At 40.2% G+C, this 20807-nt stretch overlaps 1 protein-coding gene across 4 annotated transcripts in view; it reads right to left on the bottom strand.

Annotated features, from left to right (window-relative positions):
• Mtmr12 (myotubularin related protein 12) overlaps positions 1-20807 on the bottom strand; it is a 73341-nt gene that overhangs the window by 1616 nt on the left and 50918 nt on the right. For 2 of the 4 annotated variants that reach the window (XM_077795557.1, XM_077795556.1), the window contains 7 exons: positions 15223-15329; positions 13853-13977; positions 12317-12395; positions 10108-10178; positions 6597-6769; positions 4001-4168; positions 2936-3097 (listed from right to left, as the gene is read on the bottom strand). In XM_077795557.1, the coding sequence (XP_077651683.1) occupies positions 2936-3097; positions 4001-4168; positions 6597-6769; positions 10108-10178; positions 12317-12395; positions 13853-13977; positions 15223-15329 (885 nt within the window). The remainder of the gene's footprint in view (positions 1-2935; positions 3098-4000; positions 4169-6596; positions 6770-10107; positions 10179-12316; positions 12396-13852; positions 13978-15222; positions 15330-20807) is intronic. The other 2 variants (XM_077795558.1, XM_077795559.1) reach the window with 2 other exon arrangements.

Genomic DNA, 20807 nt, shown 5'->3' with positions numbered 1-20807 from the left:
AAATTTACTTTCATCCTAGCTTTATAATCTAACATATTTTTGCCAGTGGGTCTTCCTTGTAAAAAAAAAATGATCATGGAGCAAAAATTTCCTTATGATAGATTATGAAATAACAGTAAAAATATAAAGAAGAAAACAAAATTATCCACAATCCACAACTGACCAGATCAGAAATGACCACGATTTTTGACTCTGCATCTGGAGCTAGGACTGATGAAGGCCAGGAGTCTTTCTCCATAGTCATCAAGGTGAGTGAGGCAGGAAAGGGAGTTGGGGAATGTGGAGGAAACCTGTTACTGAGCACTTACCGCCTGCTCAATTCTGTGCTCACTGTTATATGCACTCACTTACCCAATTCTCAAAGTCACTATTATTGCCCCATTTTATAAAAGTAATCTGTCCAAAGCACCAACCCACCGTAGTTTTAAACAAGCTTGGCTCCAGAGTCTGCGTTCTTAACTGAACTTACTTGGTCTTGGAAGCCCTCTTCTCTCAGCCTCCTCAGTGAATGGCACATTCAAGATGTGCCTAAGGGGGAGGAGTACCACATGTCCAAAGCCTGGCTAAATACTGGAGTGAAGCTAAGACTACCTGCCTGAGTGAATCCTGCCCCCCATGAGGCAATTCACAGAGCAGTGCTTGATCCTTTACCCTTACATACAGTTACTATGGAACTTCTCTGAGGCCAAGGTCCCAAGGTCCCAAGGTTCCTGTTGCCCAGCCCCAACTCTGCTTTAATCTAATAAAACGTCTAGCCCTTCAGCACCAATCTCTCCACCAACCTCTCTTGGAGGTGAGGGACACTTAGAAAAACTGGGTCTGAGGAGAGAAATTAAATCCATTCTTAGAAAGAGCTGTAGGCCAGGTGCAGTGGTGCACTCCTGTAACCCCAGTAGCTCAGGAGATTGAGACAGGAGGGTTGCAAGTTCAGATAGTCTCAGAAAAAGCGAAGTGCTAAGCAACTCAGTGAGACCCTGTCTCTAAATAAAATACAAAATAGGGCTGGGGATGTGGCTCAGTAGTGGTACAATCCCAAGTGCCCCTTTCCCCCACAAAAAAAGATGGTGTTTCTGAGGATCCTTGCTCCAAGGGCATTCAGCAGTTCTACCATCCCAGCCCAGCTCTCACGAGAAGCATGCAGGTAACCACCAGGGGGCACAACACACTGAAGGAAAGATGATTTTTATAGCCATCTTGTTCCTGGGTTTGTAGCAATTTTGGTCAAACTAACAGAAAAGTGGTTGAATCAGAAAAGGGAAGCAATCATCTAGGGCCTGAGGACAACTAAGAGGGTCAAGTGGTAGTTCTAAACTGCACAGCAGAAGACACTTTCTCTGAGTGCTGGCTTTGGTTCATGTCTTAAGAACAGAACCAACTGAACTGTAGGCTTCCTGGAATCTCTCATGATCAGGCAGGACTGGAAGGATGGTCACAACAACTTGGATTTATCATTACTGCTATCCATCTCCTCTATGGCTCTACTGGCAAGAGATTCCAGGCCAGAGTTGGAAGTGTGTGAGGATGGCCTAAGGCCTGAGCCTAAGCAACTCCATTTTAAAAACTCCAGTTTGAAACTCCAGTCTCATTAGGCACATCCAACAGCTTCCTCCAGTATGGCCTCAGACAAGTTATTTCCCCTCACCCTGATAAACAGAGTGAAGCCTCCGGCAGGCTGTCCTTGCCTGATAAGAGAGAAAGGTGAGAAGATCAGGGTGGATACCACCAGACCAGATGTTTCTGACCCCAGGATAAATTATGTAGTGGTAGCTGATAAGGATTGAAAGGGGGGGGGTGTGTCAAAGCCCCAAAATTTAGTATAAATAATGGAGCTAAAGAATAGGGATTCAGCCAGCTGAAACAAGGATGCACTAGAGCTGGAGAGCCTGATGAGAACCTGGACTGACATCCCATCACTTGTCAAAGTTTCCTGATCCTCTGCGTGATCCACACTGCTCTCAAACTCTACTGCCTCATCTGGACCCTGGTGAGAGCTGCAACTTCTCCATACAACCCTTTCCTCAACCGGTCATCCACTCCACACCTGGAAAAGCCTACCTTGGTTCTGGACCTGATCAACGTGGTCTGAGTAAGTGTGCATCTGCTGGACGTAAAGCCTAAGGCTTGAGACTTTTGAACTTAGCATGCAGAGGGAATGTCTGTCATTAGCCTGTCATGATTAAGTATGTTTGCAGTGCTAAGAATTGTTTGCAGTGTCCTATTGCAGTGCCTAGCATTAAGAATTGTCATTTTCTTGATTAAGAACCTATAGAGTGGAATTGTATTGAGTAATTTGAGTGAATAAAGCATTGAAAGGGGCAAAAGCATGTGGACATTCTTTATTTCTCCCCTCGACTACATACGTCGCAATTTTGCCCCCTTGAGACAAAGTACCATTTAAATAATTTACCAGTGGAGGAATTTTTGAGTAAAATAAAATCAGGAATGAATAACTGAAAGGAAACTAAAGCTTTGACATTGTGGTTGGGCAAAATCTAGTGTGGCACCTATTTTCATAAATACTGCAACACAGCAAGGCCCATTGGTTTGTGTACTGTCCAGGGCCACTTTAGTACCATGACAGCAGAGGGTAGTTGCAACAGAAACCATATAGCCCTTGACAAAAAACGTAGCCAGCTCCTGGTTTACCGCTACAGCTCATTACCATGTAATGCATGACTTACGCTATACAATCAATGTTCCTTTTACCTTACTAGCTACCACAGATGTGGGGTAAGAGGCATGATTCCACACAGCATGACTAAGGGAATAGCATCCTCAGTGGCCTGCAGCAAACAGCCACTTCTCATCAGGCCAAAGACTACCTGCTAAAGCAAAGGATTCACGTAGTGGGCCCTAAGGACTTGCCCACCACACATCTTGATCCTTTACCCTTACATACAGGGAAATGAAGGGGATTTAGATGTGAACATCTTACTTTAAAACGCATTCCTTTCCGTTGGCCTTTGTCCAGTTTTGACTTTTCCACATAGAGAGGGTTTTTGAGCAACATCTGGGCTTTGGGTTCAAACTGTACAGACCAATCCCACACGGTGAGCAGATTCAAAGGCTTGCTTTGTGTATCTGGGCTTTCTCTACCCTGCCAAAACAAGCACAGGTCACCATGGCTTCCAGGGAGGACTGAGGAAAGAAAACATGCATTCTCAGAAACAGGCACCAGGAAGGGGGCTCCACCCTGCTCCGAGGCTGAATGTTCAGGGCACTTCATTTTCCACAGCCCAGGCTATCAGTGCTTACTCACTAAAAGCTCTAGGTGGGGGAGGAAGGTGCAGAGCACACTTCTTTAGGAGGGACCACATATCCCTCTGGGCTGGACACTTTACCAACATCCTTGTAAGGTAGCTATTATTTTTCTAATTTTTTTATTTGAGGAAACTGAGGCTCAGAAAACTGAAGTAAACTGCCTGAGATCACAAAGATCGTGAGTCCCAAGAAACTCAGATTTGATTACTCCCACTTCACTATGGGATTTGATAGCACTACAATCTCAAACAAACCCTGAGGCCAGAAGGCTGCCTGGAGGCAACTGATTTGTTTAGCACAGCTTCAAGAGTGACTCAAGGGCTTTAAGAAGCAAAGTCAGGCTGGCTTTCCTGTTTTGCAGTGTTCAGTATCTGTTCTCCTAGGAACTCCAGGCATGAAGAGGAGGGAAGAGAAAGCACCTGGTCTGTCTGGAAAAAGAAGAGCTTTTAATTTGGCTTAACCTCTGCTCAAACACTAGCTTCAAATATTTACGATGTGACCTTGGGCTAGTTGCTTATTCTTTGTGTGCCTCAGCTTCCTCAGGGATAATAATATGTAACCCAGAGGGTACTGTAAAGATTAAATCCTTTCCAATTGTGAGTACCTGGAAAGTACTTAGAACAATGCCTGGCACACAGTCAATGTTAAAAGAAATATTATTTTTTAGTATCAATGTTATTGTATCCTATTTGTGAGATGCAGCTTCTTTAATATACAGGTTTCTTAGAGGGACTCTTACCATGTTAGTATCTTTTTGATGAGGTGAATTGAAGAAGAAGGTGCTAAAAATAGGTATGTACAGGCTATCTGACAACACCGTCAGGTAAGTCTCTGTGAATTCAAATGCTGGGGAATGCTGGTGCACCAGCTGCCAGACACAATCTAAGAAAAGCAGGAACACAGGAACCTACATGAAAACAAGATACAGGTTACTTAGAAGGCACAGAGCTCAATATGAGCTGTAAGGAGCTCACTGTATAGCCATTTCAGCAACTTTGAAGTAACCACTTCTGAGTCCTATATTCTCTGGGAAACATAGTATGCTCCATTTCATTCCAAAAAATAAACATGCTCAACTGAAACCACATGCTTTCAACTAATAATGGTATTTGGCAGTACCCATCTGTGTCAGACACTTCAAAGATGAAATATGGATCAGCATCACCAGATGAACATTTGCAATTAATTCTGATGACACAAAATAGCAACTTTAAACTCCAATTAAGTGAAATGTTGCCTTCCCCCCAAAGAATTCCTTGTCCTAGTCCAATAACTGTTCAATGCAAAAATCTGTACTCAGTGATTGTTATTTTAAATTTTGTCAATAAAAAGTTGTGTGTTTGTGTGTGTGGGGGACGACCACTACCATTACCCACCCACACACCAACTAATAGGGTTGGTGTGAAGAGGCTGGAATGAGAAGCCTTCCTTCTCCATATCCCATGATGAGGGCCCAGAAGACAAAAGGGATAGGAGAGAAGGCAGCAAGAATGAGTTCCTAGCATTTTTTCACAAATGTTTTTCTTAAAAAATTTATAGGCTTCCTTTACTAGCCACTCAGAAGTGAGCCCTTTATTTAGTAGGGACAGTAGTTTCTAAGGTGCTTTATATTTACAAATGCTATTCTTGATTCACCAATGATTCTGCAGGCTGCATAAGACAAGCTATGTGACAGTCTCTCCCTTCTGGAAGATTAGTGGTGATGAGAGGCTGGTCAAGGTCTCAAATGGAGCTGGCAAGAAAGAGGAGTTAGGAATTCAAACTATTGGTTCAAAGGCTATATCTACTTCAGTTATATCACAAATTAGACCACCTGATTCTCCTTGAAACTCTGATTTATTGACGCTGAGGTGCTAAGAACCCCTTTTCAGAAACTTTAGTTCACACTTCATTTTAAGCACAATATCACTAAACAGAATGAAAAATATATAAATCTCACTGTATAGTCAGGGAAATGGGCTCATAAATTGTGAGTGACTCTCCAAAGGCTGAATGAACAGTAGATTAGGTCTTCTCTTGGCTCTTTCCCCACTAAATAGGGTGCCAGTCACTATCCCTTTTCTCAAGATATACAAAATCATATTTTTATTCAGATAATACTAGTTCTATCCTGCTTCATGAGTACCATCAACCTTTCATATTATTTCCCCAAAGTTCCTTCTAAGACTAAAAGATGGTGGCTTCTAGTCAGATCAGTATTACACAGAGGCATACAGACTGGGCCTGAAAGAAACTGCCTGGCCTAGCTAGTAACAGAGGCCTTGGTTTCCTCAGAAACCCACCCAGCTCTGCATGGCAGAAACCATGGCTCTCTATTCCCGCAGCATGCTGTGTCAAACTGCTCTGCACCACAGACAGACATGCTGTATATCAGGAGTAAGAAAAACCACAAGTCACAATACCAGTACATGTTAGCTCTACAGTGACTTATGAAAGACAGTGGGTCCATTTCCATTCTTCCTTCTACCCATCACCAATGAAGCAGCCAGGAGAGTCTGTATGGCTGTTGCTTAGACAAGTCAACCTTAATTTGGGGGTGAATTAAAACACTAACTTTCCTGGTACAGGTCTGAGGCCATTCACCTAGACACAAGCAGAAGAGGCTGCAGTATAGCCTGCCAAGGCCCTGGCAATCAGACAGCATTAACTCAAACCTGTACTTTCCTTGGAAGAAGTTTATGTGGTAGGGAAATTTACCTTGTTATCATGTATTTCCTGTAGGAAATCTGCACAACGAATATCTACTTATCGCAAAGATTAACTTGGCAAAATTTGTAGGAGAATCTCTCCCTGGGTTATTATATATGTAAGCTGGGTGTGGTGGTGCACGTCTATAATCCCAGTGGCTTGGGAGGCTGAGGCAGCAGGATGGTGAATTCAAAGCCAGCCTCAGCAAAAGTGAGGCACTAAGCAACTCAGTGAGACCATGTGTCTAATTAAAATATAAAATAGCACTGGGGATGTGACTCAGTGGCCAAGTGTCCCTGAGTTCAATCCCTGGCACCCCCTCCTAAAAAAAAATCAATATTACTCCTACTATAAAATGTATTACATTCTTGCTATACACAAGGTAGAAGAGAAGACTCTGAACATGCTTGTCTATATCTTTTCCTTTGGGAAGGGCTTCGATATTGTTTAAAGCATTTAAAGTTACACATGATAATCTGATTCAGTTTTCCTACTGACTGTGTGTAGCAGGTACTTTTTAAGCAGAATTGTGTGTAGCAGGTACTTTTTAAGCAGAATTGTGTGTAGCAGGTACTTTTTAAGCAGTATTGGTGAGAGACTGGGGAGTTCTCCCTGTGCCTGAAACAGTCTTCAGTGAGGGAACTCACCTCCTCTTTGTCACTCTGGCGGAGATGGTTGCAGCGATCCAAGAAACAGTGGCCACCCATGACCCACTCCTTTTGGATGAGGCTCTGGAAACCAATCTTGGTTCGGCAGTGGGGGTCCATCATCACTTGCACCAGAGAGGAAAGGAGGCAGCAGAAGTCGGAGGCATTTTCCTCTAGGAGGGGCCCAGCAGCAGTGCCAAGAGGAAGGAGGGCATGGAGTGTTAAAAGCTGGAATGCTCTCACCACACAGTTAAAAGCAGGGTTCCCAATACCAAAATCTGCTATTAGCACTCAAGTTCTTACTCCCTCCAGGAAAAACAGGTAATGGGAAAAAAAAAAAAAAAGCTTGATATTTTCAGACCAAGAGACAAAATGCTTCCAGCTTGTCTAGTACAGGTTCTAGCACACACTGGTGCTAAATATGGATTTGCTTACTGAATATGATATACCACATAACCAGAGCGGAATCATCCACATGATGACAACCTGCCAGGCACAAACTGAGTCTGAATTCCTTCTCTCCTGGTGGGGCAAACCCTCAATCACTGAGCTCACTGTCCCAAGGCTTGCTATTTCTCAGACTCACCTTAGAGCTCCTTTCCTCTACTTCTTATTCCTCCTCTAATTCAACTTTGCAGGAAGTTCAAACTTTCTGGACTGTACCAAAATGATCTTATTTTCTGCCTCAAGGCTCTTTTCTTTTCTGTTTGAGGAGTGGTCTACAGGAGAAATTCTGCTTGGTCCACCTCCGTGTGCTCACTTGGAATTCCCTTTACAAAACTCAAATGACTGAAAAGTCCATTTATATACCTGTTTAAAATTCATGATTCAGAGCAAATAAAATCATGCATCTATAGCCTTATATTTGTCTTAAAGGATTTTTTAGTACCAGGGATTGAAATCAGAGGCACTCAACCACTGAGCGACATCCCCAGCCCTATTTTGTATTTTATTTAGAGACAGGATCTCACTGAGTTGCTCAGCACCTTGCTTTTGCTGAGGCTGGCTTTGAACTCATGATCTTCCTGTCTCAGTCTCCCAAGCTGCTGGGATTACACGCACATATCATTGCACCCAGTTCAACCTGCTTTTTAAAAATGTCTGTAAGGGGATGTGAGGGCAATATGGCTGTGACATCTGTCACCCCACTGTTCACCAGGGTTGATCTGGCTGGCTAGACTGGTGTCCTCTTCCTCCCTCACCCCTCTATGTACACTTCTCCTGAAGCTGCATGCTCTGTGGAAGAAGAAAACCTTCCTTTTTGGTCAAGGGTGTATGAGTAGCTGTACTTCCCTGCTAGAACCTCCAAACAAGCTCTCAAAAATGTCCATGAGCAGAATGGTGTGTGTATGATTAAAGAAACAAGGATAAATTTATTATTTTTGAGGGGTAGTACTGGGGATTGAACCAAGAGACTCACACGTGCTAAGCAAGAGATTTACCACTGAGTTATAGCCTCAGCGCCCACCCCGCCCCCATGGTTTTTTTTAAAATTTTGAGACAGGGTCTTGCTAAGTTAGAGCTTTGCCTGACACTTGCAACCTCTTGCCTTAGTCTGGAATTGCAGATGTATATAGCACTGTGCCCGACTTAACTAAGGATGAACTTCAACTAGGAAGTTACTCCTACTCCTAGCACTTTTTCATCCTGACCCCCCAAATCATGAAGTACCACAGGTCTTGGCTTACACTGGTCTCTTCTAGGAAACAAACCTAAACTACAGGAAGACATGACTTCAATGAAAACAGATTTTTGTGCTTATCTTCTAGTGGTGTTTTAATTTAAAACAAGTTTCATTTTTCTTTAGTAGTGCTGGGGGTTGAAAGCAGGACCTTATACATGCCAGGCAAGCATGTTATCACTGAGCTACATCACCAACCCTACAGGTTTCATTTTTAAGGGAATCTTTCTTCTTGCATTTGAAAGATAATTATATCCTTCTGAGAGATGGGAAGAAGAACTAGACAATGAGACTTCAGAGGAGACAACTCAGAAGTCCATCAAGAGTGGAGGACATCTCACTTCCATTAGCCAAAGATTCAGATTTCATTTCATGGGATTCTGATTATTGCAGTCTGGCCTTGAGTCCTACATTTCTCAGACTTCCAATCTTCCTCCTTTTACCAGTTATTTGGTACTCAAATAATGTTCTTTTTCAGGTCCTTATAAATACTAAGGTAGAAGCACAGAATCTGCACATTGTAGATGCTCAACTCCAAGTTAGTAAGCTAGTATCAGCTGTTCCAGAAGCCATCCAGAAGATACATTTTCTAGATTGCTCTTAGAAACTAAGTCCCAACAGTCAAGGAAAGCATCAGAAAAAATGATAAAAGCTTGGATTTATAAAAGCATGAGAAAAAAATTTCACATGTAGTATAGGACTAGAAGAAACAAAATATTATAAAAACCAGGCTGGGGTCTGGGGTTGTAGCTCAGTGATATAGCACTTGTCTAGCATTGGATTCGATCCTCATCACGACAAAAATAAATCAATCAAATAAAGGTATTGTGTCCATCTACAACTAAAAAAAAAAAAAAAAAACAATACATATATTAAAAAAAAAAAAAGCTGGACACAGTTGTGTAGTTCCAGCCTCTCTGGAGGTTGCAGCTAGAGGATCAATGAGCTAAGGAGTTTGAGGCCAGCCTGAACAACATACAAAGACATTGTCTCCTAAAATAAAATTTTAAAAAGGTCTTTTAGTTTGAAACAGGATCTCAATAAGTTACTCAAGCTCATCTCAAACTTGCAATTTTCTTGCTTCAGGCTCCTGTGTTGCTGGGATTACAGGTGTGTACCACTGGGCTTGGCTACAGCAATCATCCTTGTTACACAATGGTTTATACTTGCTTTTACACATTCTGAATGTTTATGTCACGGCCTTCATGTTTGCCAAATTAAATCCACTGAGAAAAGGGAAATCACAGCTCACCAACTTTCTATGGAAAGTGTCAAACGGGGAACTGTATCAAATGGGGGACTGGGGTTGTGGCTCAGGGGTAGAGAGCTTGCCTCACACGTGCGAGACCCTGGGTTCGATTCTCAGCACCACATTAAAAAAATAAATAGGTGAAATAAAGATGTTGTGTCCAACCACAAACTAAAAAATGAAATTTTTAAAAAAAGTGTCAAACGGATACAAAAATAATAATTAAATCATCTATGAGTCTATGTGAAAGGGATTACTAAAAGACTGTGACTTCAACCTAGTTAATAAAAAAACCAAATCCAAAACATTAAGAAATGTGAGCTTTGGTAAAGATATCAAATAATTTCTTCTTGGGTTGTGAATAGATCTGCCAAGTTCCAAGTGAAAGAATTTTATTTTAAACTCTAACTCTGAAATCTGAGGCAAAGGATTCCAAGGTTCAGGAGAAAGACACTGGGAGGATTTTTACAGTAGCTTACTCTCTCATAAGACAATTACAATCCTGTTAAGTTACATACACAGAAAATTGAATCACAAGTGAGATAAAATGGAAAATGATTTTTGTGCTTTAAATATGTTACCTAAAAGAAGAACGTTCATGTTTTGTGCTTCCATACATTCTATGATCTCTATTGCTTTTTTCAGGCAACGTCTGAATAGGAAAGAGACAAGAAATGGGCATTAGGTCTTGAGTTTGGTACCATGAACAATAAGTTTAGAGATAGCATGAATTGTTCTTCAGTTTTTCTTTTTTTTAACACAATACCTTTATTTTATTTATGTATTTTTACATGGTGCTGAGGATAGAACCCAGCGCCTCGCACATGCTAGGTGAGCACTCTATCGCTGAGCCACAACCCCAGCCCTCTTCAGTTTTTCCTTTCTTTTTTTTTTAATATTTTTTTTTTTTTAGTTTTAGATGGACACAATATCTTTATTTTATTTTATGTGGTGCTGAGGATAGAACTCAGTGCCTCACGCATGCCAGGTGAGCACACTACCACTTGAGCCACAGTTTTATTCATGAAAATAAAAATTAAAAAAAAATACTTAACATTTACACTATTCAGATACTGAGAGATGTTTATCTGCCTATTAGAAACTGAGGCTGGGTGTATATCCAAAGGGATTAGACCAGTTTCTCAGGTATCTGTGCTCTCATGTTCACTGCTGCATTATTCACAATAATCAAGATATGTAAACAACCTAAGAGTTCACTAACAAATGAATGGATAAGTACAGTGCTGTGTGTGTGTGTGTAATGGAATATTATTCAGTACTTTAAAAAGGGGAAATTCCACCATTGTCATACCATGGATGAACCTGGAGGAAATATGTTAAATGAAATAAGCCAGGTACATAAAAACCACACAGCATGACCTTGGTTGTACATGAAATGTAAAAATGCTGAACTCGAGCTGGGGTTGTGGCTCAGTGGTAGAGCGCTTGCCTCGAATGTGTGGGGCACTGGGTTCAATTCTCAACACCACATATAAATAAAAACTAAAGGTCCATCAACAACTAAAATGAATAAAATAAATAGATTTTAAAAAAAAAAGCTGAACTCTTATACAGAGTAGAATCCTCCAAAGGGATGTGAGTGGAAAAAGTAGAGAGAAGTCAAAGGAATCAGACTTTCAGTTATAAGATAAACAAACCTGGGGGACCTAAAGTACAGCATGATTGGTGATGGATGTGTTCATTTGATTATGGTAATCATCACACAATATATGCCAAACCATCACACAGTGTGTCTTTTAAAAAAACACTGAGTATTTTGATACATACAATCTTTATCAATTAAATACTTAAATATTTAATTCAGAATAGTTAATAAAGAATATTTAATTCAGAAATATTTAATAAAGAAATGGAAATTTTTTTCAGAAGGGAAACCCAAGCTAACATAAAAGTGCTCCTAGGCAATTTCTAAACTATAGATTCTAACTGAAAACTTACATCTGAGTCTTCTGGTGAGTCCTAGTAAAACCCACAAACATCAATTCCTGGAGAATATGATCTATATTGCTTTATTCAAGGTGAATGTATGAGAGTGTCTGAAAAGATCCAATCTACTCAGAAAGATTTTTTTTTGTAGTTGTACACAATAACTTTTTTTTTTTATTTTTATGTGGTACTGAGAATCAGACCCAGGGCCTTGTACATGTGAGGCGAGCGCTCTCTCGCTGAGCTGAGCCATAACCCCAGTCCCAGAAAGATTTATCTCTTTCTATCCTTTATTCCCTTTAGGACTGTAGCCACAGCTTGTAGCTTTGATTTGTCCCTAACTTCTAGCTAAGGAGCCATTTAATATATGAATTAGGAAAGGCAACATAACCATCCTCTGGGACTCTTAACCTAATTCCAAAACCAAAAATGACTAAATGACATTAACCATGGTTTAAAAAAAAATTTAAGTGGGTCATATACATATGACACAAAATTCAAAAAAGTATTTAGTGAAGTCAGTATCCCTCCTATTTTCATTCCCTGGTTTCCTCCTGGAGGGCAGCACTGTAGTCTCAATTATAATTTTGCATCATCACACCCTTCATTGTAGTCTTTCTATAGAGTATATTTCTTTGTAAGCAGGTAACATGTTGGTAAGTTCTGTCAAATGTAATTTATATAATAAATATAAAATGTAAAATCCAGCCAAGCCCTGAATAGAACATATGGTCTAAGAATATTTAATTGTGAAATATCAAAGAGTTAAATTATTTGTCAATTAGCTCTACTACTCTGAATTAGACAACTGAAATTCATGAGCAAAACAATGGTTTGGAATACCTGATTATGTCAAGCCAGCTGCTATTTTCCAAGAGCGAAAACCATTTTATGTCTGTGTCCCAAAATTCAGTACTGTTATCTGAAAAAAGGAAAAGCAGAAAGATATTACACTTGCCACAAAACACCTGTTATTCCACTGTGCTGTTCAGATCATTGGTCCTAGACTTAACCTGCAGAATCCAGGCACGAGACTCTATTTTAAGTAAAGAACATTTCAGAACTTCAGCTGAAACAGTTTATGAAATGTAGGCCTCAAGAAGGGTGTGGTTGTCAAGAAGAGGTCTTCCTTGCTGAAATAAGAAAAGCCTCTATCACATACTCAAAGCCATGGTCTACCCTATAATTCAACTGAGAGACTGACATGCTTTAGACAGAAACAAGTGACATGGAGGCTGCTATTCCTAGAAGTGGAAAATGCAACCAGATGTATCCTGCCATGGACATCTAAGGTGAGACTTGACTTTTCTAAGAAATTTAAATACAAGTTCATGTACCTAGCACACCACTGTAGGATTCCCCCTTACACATCTTATAAAGCAGAAAATCTTGAATTTTAATACATTTTAAATAAATTTAATACATTTAAAAGTTGCAAGCTCAAATCAGTAAAGAGAAGATATTCTGGAAATCCTGGGTAATTAAAATAAAACTGTAGAATCTCAGTCCTGGATCAAATAGGACCTTGCCTCCAGATCTCTACTTCTTACAATCTGTTTTATAACATGTATCACAACATGTTTTAGTTAGAGGCATATACTTCTGTTTCCCCTGTAAGAGTATGAGCTTTTGTGGTACATTCGCCTTGGGTAAATGCCTAGCGAAGTTAGTATATACAATGGAAATTCAATAAATGACAGCTGAGTAAATCCTAAAATAGTTAACCATTTGTCAGGTTAAAAAGTCCAAGTTAGGAAAAGTTACCTTTAAGCAAGCACACCTCAGAGAGTAAAGACTCATTCAAGAATGGAGAGAAATGAGACTAGTTCTAATTGTTACTAGCAGACTATGAGAGTAGGGAAATTGCCAAGGGTGTACATTTCTGATTAATTGTATTGAAATTAATTTTCATCCTAAGAAACTGTACATGCCTAATCAGGAAAGAAATATTAAAAATATTTCCCCTTTGGGAAAAAAGTTCCCTAAGGAAAACAGATCATTCACTTTATAAATGTTTATGCATATCAGTGATTAATAGGTAATGTATAGTCCAGAAATTTAAGTAGAGAAGCCAAAATGCTCACCACTGAGCAACCTGGTATGCTGGGAAAGAAGAGAGGAGAAGAATGCCTGTGTGATCACTGCCACAACAGGGAGGCCATGGAAGAAAAGCCTGAAGAGAGATGTTCTGCATGCAGCATGGCAGTGGCAGCTGGCCCCTTGGCTATTGACTCTTCCACTACATGATAGAGACCTTCGAGGTTAGGAGCATCTGTGTATCACCAAAAGGAACCCAGGGGAAAGGTACCAACTTGCAGCTGATCCATGTGGCATGTCTTTCCCCATTTGACAGAAAGTTTTGCTCAACACTCTTCTCACCTATCAGAAATAGCTGTTTAAATTTAGAGTATGCCGTCTGGATTTCCTGCAAGGATATGAAGTTGCTTGATAGATCTTCAGTTTTAACAATTTCATAGGGTGGCCTATGGATGATCTTGTAAATTCTAGGTATGAAAAAGTAACATGAAATTAGAAGACCTACATGAATTAAAAGAGATTATATTTCCTAAGCAATTACTATGTGTCCCGATATGTTCCAAAAGGTCTGCAGGTATCCCCCTCCCTACCCTTACCTCTGAGGCAACTGCTGCAGGACTGCTCTCCCCAGTTAACAGTGGGAATGGAGAACCCAAAGTAGAACTGCCCAGCCCAAGGTTATCAAGTTTCTAAATAGATGGGGCCATGATTTGGACCAAGGCAATTTAACTCCAAAGTCCACTTTTTTTTTTTTTTTAATTTATCCACTTTGGATTTTTTTTTAAATATTTTTTTAGTTGTTGGTAGAACTTTATTTATTTACTTATACGCGGTGCTGAGAATCGAACCCATTGCCTCACACATGCCAGGCAAGTGCGCTACCGCAGAGCCCTAGCCCTAGCCCTCCACTTTGGATTTTCTTTTCTTTTCTTTTAAATACCTTTATTTATTTATTTATTCATTTGCTTGATTGATTATTTATTTATTTGTTTGTTTGTTTGTTTATTTATTTATTTATTATGGTGGTGCTAAGGATGGAACCCAGGGCCTTACATGCACTAGGCGAGCACTCTGCCACTGAGCCACACCTCAGCCCCTCCACTTCAGATTTTCTAATTTATTTTGAAAAATTCCAATCATGTAGAAAAGTAGAAAAAGAACCATAGTGACATATATCATGACCTAGATTTGACAGGTATTAACATTATAGACAATGAGTGAGGGTGGTGGTTCAGTGGTAGAGCACTTACCTAGCATGTATAAGGCCTGGGTTTACAAACAACAACAAAAACAACAACAACAACAACAACAAAAACCAGACACAAAAACGAAACCCAAACATTATAGATACTATGCCACTTCCTCCCTAAATACTTCAGTGTACATCTCTAAAAATAGCATAGTTGACATTCTTTATTTTTTGTCATTTTTATTGCAGTGCTGGGCATTGAACCCAGGGCCCTGTGCATGCTAGGCAAATGCTCTACCATTGAGTGGCATCCCTAGCCCCCATGAAATTTTGATTACTGATTATGTTATACTGACTAATTAGTGATTATGTTATATTGACTCCTTTAAAAGTAATTAAGAATGACCCCTATAGGTTGTATTTTTCTAACACTAAGCTACCTGTAGATACACAGAAATGGACACTACTAAGAACTAGTCCCTGCTTCTTAGAAAACAAAAACAGATGAAGAATAAGTACTGACCCATCCAAGGCACTCTTCTGGATTTGCAAAACACCATCATCCTGTTCTTTGGGCAGTGCTGACATTTTCAAAAGGGCACTTCCATTGTGGCAGGACCAACACCATATCTGCAGGGGACAGAAGACATTTGCCAGATGGAACATTCACAACCCAACAGGGAAGAGGTAAGCTTAGCATTCAAGTTCAGCCAGGGAAATTTATCTTTATGAAATAGCTGGATATATTCAATTTTATTAAGTCAGGGAGAATTTATTAAATGAAGAGAACTGATTTAATCTTAAAATGAAACTAAAAAACAGGAATAGGTAGTTACATTCAGACTTGCTTGTGGTCTAACATACATCTTTTGACTTGACACTAAAGTGCTGGTGACCTAGATAATGATGACGACAACATTATTATTAGGATAGAAGCCATCACTAGAGTGCAGCTTACATGTCAGCCATTTTACATGAATTAATTCATTGAATTCTCATGGTAAGTCCTTGTGATGGGTATGATTATTATCCCCATGCACAGCAAGGAACTGAGGCTTAGGGAGACAAAGGATTGCCCCACGACATGGAAAAAGTAGCTGCAGTATAACTAAAGGTGATGCTTTACCTTGATGGCAAATTGAGGGGTCTTCCAACATCAGAGAAAGTTCACAGGAGAAAAACGGAGAGTTGGCTAATCAAGACAGTGAATAAAAGACTCGCACACGGAAGGCACTGCACCAGGTTGTGAGAGGACAGAAAGGTGATTAAGGGATTGCTCTACTTTTGGAGCCCATACACTCAAAATATGATAGAAGGTAGAACATGGCAGACAAGGGGATGGCAAAGAACAATAGAGGGGAGGCAAGGAATAAAGATATTCTATGAATGACCACAAATAATAGGCTAAGGGGTTCCACCTTTTTTCTGGATACCATGAGAGATTTAAATTACTTATTTTGCAGGCATAAAAGGAGATTAGAACTAATCTTGGAGCAAAGTAATTTGCCAGTAGAGCCTAGAAGGGAGATAGGAAAGAGCAGGTTGAATAAGTAGGTTCAGCTGTAGTCTCTGCCCTGCATACAGGCCTGACTAAGGGCTTAAGAGTGGCTAACATCTGGTCCTTGCTCTGCTGACGAAGTCATCAGCCCTGGATCAATGGTTAACCCAATGAAAGAAATACTTTTGTAATTGGCTGCCTGAGTAGGCACCATTTTGGCTTCTACCCACACGCATAAACCATTCACTGGTTATGCTAGCAACAGCCTGGGCCAAGAGGTAAAGACCAGCACTACAATCCAGAAAACACTTTGTACTATACTTGGAAAGTCAGAAAGAGGAACTGGTTTGGGGTTTCTGGGGAAGATGATGGGATTGGCACTGTGTGTTGCATGTCTAGTGCCATTAGGACGTCCACATGGAGATACTCAGGAGGCTACTGACATGAAGGCTATGAGTATAAGACAGGAAGGCAGGACTGGAGTGCTGGACATGATAACTGATGGCCAGCTAAAGTACAAAAGATGACAAGTCCACCAGGAGAGCAAGGACACAGAAACACAGAACAGCTTTAGGAACTGCCAAAAAGAGCAATAACTCCCGAGAGCTAAACCATACTTTAAGACTCACATGCAGTGGAAGTATTAGAACACTATGACAAATTCAAGGGACATTTGCTGTTCTCTTACTCCCTTTTCCAATCTCATGCTAAGCAATGTGCAGAAACCACCACACAGATCTAGGGCCTCTGAGAAAGGTGGGGATATTCTTAATGCTCAAGGAGTTATGACCCCTAATTGGTACAACTCACTCAGACATAAAGGAGTGTACTCTTAGTCATGACTGGATGATGGGACCTAAGAAATTAAAGTTTACCTCCCTTCCTGGGGCAAAACCAGTAGGCCCTTGGTGTCATCCAACCACATTTCATTTTCTAGTTGGGACATGTGTAGTGGTAACCTCCAATCAGAATTATCTTATCTTATCTGAGCTACAAAGAGGTACCTATTCTTTATTTGAAAGATTAAGTAGAAAGGAGTGAAATTCCTGGTCAGAGAGAGACTTCTCAGGAATTTAGCAAAAAGTCTTCTCCTATCATTATAATATGTACAGCTTCTCTTGGGAAAGAGCCACAGAGTTCTTAGTACTAATTACTTAACAACAGGCAAGAATCAATTTATTTTCAATTTATTTTCTAAAGGAAGAATTACTTGTTTTCTTTTGGGGTGCATTTTAAGGTGTCTCTCTGTAGAGTCAAAGAGCTTTAGAGTAACACCTATAATCCCAGGTTAGAAAATAGTGCAGTAAGGGGACCAAGATAGTACAGTATTTCCAAAGTGAGGACTGGAATTTTAAAAAGGCAGGACATAATTAGTCAAAAACTGCAACAATGTTATAGAGAGGTGGGGCTGTCCAAAGCTCAATGTCTTCTGAGAGGGTAGTGTCCAAGTAGGGGGAGAAGTCGCCTTGCAAGAAGAAATAGCAGCTGGTGGGCGTGCGTGTGTGTATGTGTGTGTGTTGTGTGTGTGTGTCTCTCTCTCAGTAGTAGAGTGTGTGTATGTGTGTGTTTCAGTAGTGTGTGTGTGTCTCAGTGGTAGTGTGTGTATCTCTCTCAGTAGTAGGGTGTGTGTCTCTCTCAGTAGTAGTGTGTGTGTGTGTCTCAACAGTAGAGTGTGTTTAGCATGTGTGCAGCCCTGAATTTGATCACTAACACCCCAACCCCCCCCCCCAAAAAAAAAAAAGAAAGAAAGAAAGAAAAAGAAAAAAAGGAGTAGAAAAAAACAAGTATAGACTGTTTACATATACTGGCAGTATAGGAAAGAACAAAGTAGTAGCTTCACTGTTAAGAAAGGGCTTTCTTAGAAGAGACTTAAAGATGTCTTGAGAGAGAGAGAAGAACATGCTTTAGAAATACAATGGAAAAGGGAAGGCTGATGATGGAACCAGGCTCCAGACAAGGCAACCAATATTGCTGGCAGAGGTTCAGATTTGGTGTGAAGGAAGCAGGAGCACAGAGAAACAATAGGAGGTCAGAATAAGGAAGCTGTGGGAGTCTCGGGTCCCACTATAGTAGGGGAAAGGCTAAGGCTGAGAGTATAAGAATTAACAATGATTTTACAAACGAAATGAAAACGTGTTTACTCAGGAAAGTATGATACAGGAACCACATCAGGGCCTGAGCAGGACAAGGACCAGCAGGGGCAAGGATGCCTACAGTTTTCATGAATCCCATTAAGCACAGTCTGCTATTTGGTTTGAATACTCTATAGAAACATTCTTTACCTCAGAGCAAAAATTTAAAAAAGATAAAAAACCCTCAGGACTGGAGACTAGAGGAGGGTCAAGGAGGCCAAAGTCTCTAAAATGGTAGCAAGAATTTGAATGAACTGACAAATTATGCAGGTCATGGCTTTAGAGATATATGTGAAGGTAGGAAGGAACAGACTAGATGAAAAGCCAAAACAAAAAAGCATGGAGATATGAAATTGTTCTGGAACTAGATCAATGTCGCGATCACACAACATTGTGAATATACTAGGTAATATGTATCTTTTTTTAATATTTATTTTTATGTGGTGCTGAGGATCGAACCCAGGGCCCTGCATGTGCGAGGCAAGCACTCTACCGCTGAGCCACAACCCCATGTGTATCTTAACACAATTAAAAAAACAAACCCTATGAATGGTACTGTAGGCCCTTCACAGTTTAGGCCCAAATCATCTCTTTACTCTTGCTATTCTCTGATGCTCCTATTGCATATAACTGCTGCTATTATTTTTGTTGATGTGATAGTCCTGGGGACTGAGGTCAGGGGCACTTTACCACTGAGCTACATCCACAGTCATTTTTATTTTTTTATTTTGAAACAGGGTCTCACTAAATTGTGGAGGCTAGCCTGGAACTTGTAATCCTCCTGCCTCATATATGTGCCACCTCACCCAGCTTAACTGCTACTATTGATGTACGTGTTTACTTACCAAATCCTGGAGGAAATGTTATATAACATTATAGATCAGTGACTTTCAAACTTTTTGGTCTTATTCCTTTAATACTCTTAAAAATTATTTAGAACCCAAAGACTTTGTATTTGTGTGGATTATAGCTATTTATATTTAACACACTAGAAATTAAAACTGAAAGACTTTAAAATATTAATTCATTTTAAAACAATAATAAACCAATTGCATGTTGATATAAATAACATTACACACACACACACACACACACACACAGAGTAAGAGAAGTGGCATTTGTTGAGTGTAGTAGTTTATGCCTATGATTTTGCTACTCAAAAGGCTGAGAGGCAGGAGGACTACAAGTTACCCCGCCTGGGTAAATTAGTATAATCCTATCTCAAAAAAAAAAAAAAGCGATAGGGGTGAGTAGTTCAATGGTAAAGTGCTTGCCTAGCATGGGTGAGGCCCCAGGTTCCATCTCCAACACCAGTCCACCAAAAAACAAAACAAAACAAAGTAGCATTGTTTCATATTTTTGCAAACCTCTTCCTTTGCTTTAACATAAGCTTAACTGTGTTATCTACTCAATAACAACCAAGAACAAGGGAACACAGTACAAATAGACGGTAGGCTTAAGAGAAATGAGAAGGAAAGACAAAGAGGATGCTTATGAATCCTCATGCTACTAATGGTCATATTTTCTATCTGGTGAGACATATGCTAATTAACCAAGAAAAAACTAATATAGATCATTCTATCTGGTGAGACATATGCTAATTAACTAAGAAAAAAACGAATATAGATCATCTTAAGGCAGAATTTTCAACCTGTGTTTGCCCCACAAGGGACATTTGGCAATATCTGGACATACTTTGGTTGTCAGCAATGACGTTAACTATTCTATAATGATAACCCTGAAACAAATAATTATCTGGCCTAAAATATCAGTAGTGTCTAAATTGAGAAATTACGCCTTAAACAAAACAAAGAGCAAGTGGCCCCAGATTGCAATACTGATAATTTTAAAGAAACATTTGAAAGGTTTGGGTTTTCTAGGTTAAGGTACATAATTTCATCAATTCCAAATAATTTGTCTGAGGTCATTTCTGGTGATCTTCCTATTCTAGTCAAATGAAAGTCTGAAAGAGAGAGAGAGAGAGAGAGAGAGAGAGAGAGAGAGAGAGAGAGCGCGCGCGCGCACGCGCCAGCAAGCCAGGAATGATAACCTACACACGTAATCCCAGAGACTCAAGAGGCTGAGGAGGGAGCTCAGTGGTAGAGCATCCCTGGGTTCAATACCCAGTGGAAGGCAGGCAAGTAGTTGGTAGGCAGGCAAGCTGGGGTATAGCAAGCACAAACTCTTGGATTTCATCCTCAGCATTGCAATGGGTAGTGGGGGAGGGAAAGAGAGAGAGAAGGGAGGGAGGCAGAGAGAGAGAGAGAGAAGGCGGGGAAGACTGACTGAAAGCTTTGTGTTCCCCTGGATAGATGTGTACATTCCATCTTGTATATAATTTTTCTGCTGTCTATTCATACAAACTCAACTAATGATTTTCAGAATATACAATTAAAGTAGAACTAATGATTAAAAAGTTGGTGTTCCTCACTTAGGTCTTACAAGAACATATTCTACTTCTCAACCCTTAGGCTTGGC

The sequence above is a fragment of the Urocitellus parryii genome, chromosome 1 (genome assembly GCF_045843805.1).
Source record: "Urocitellus parryii isolate mUroPar1 chromosome 1, mUroPar1.hap1, whole genome shotgun sequence".
Taxonomy (NCBI): Eukaryota; Metazoa; Chordata; class Mammalia; order Rodentia; family Sciuridae; genus Urocitellus; species Urocitellus parryii.
This window is presented reverse-complemented; position numbering and strand designations above follow the sequence as displayed.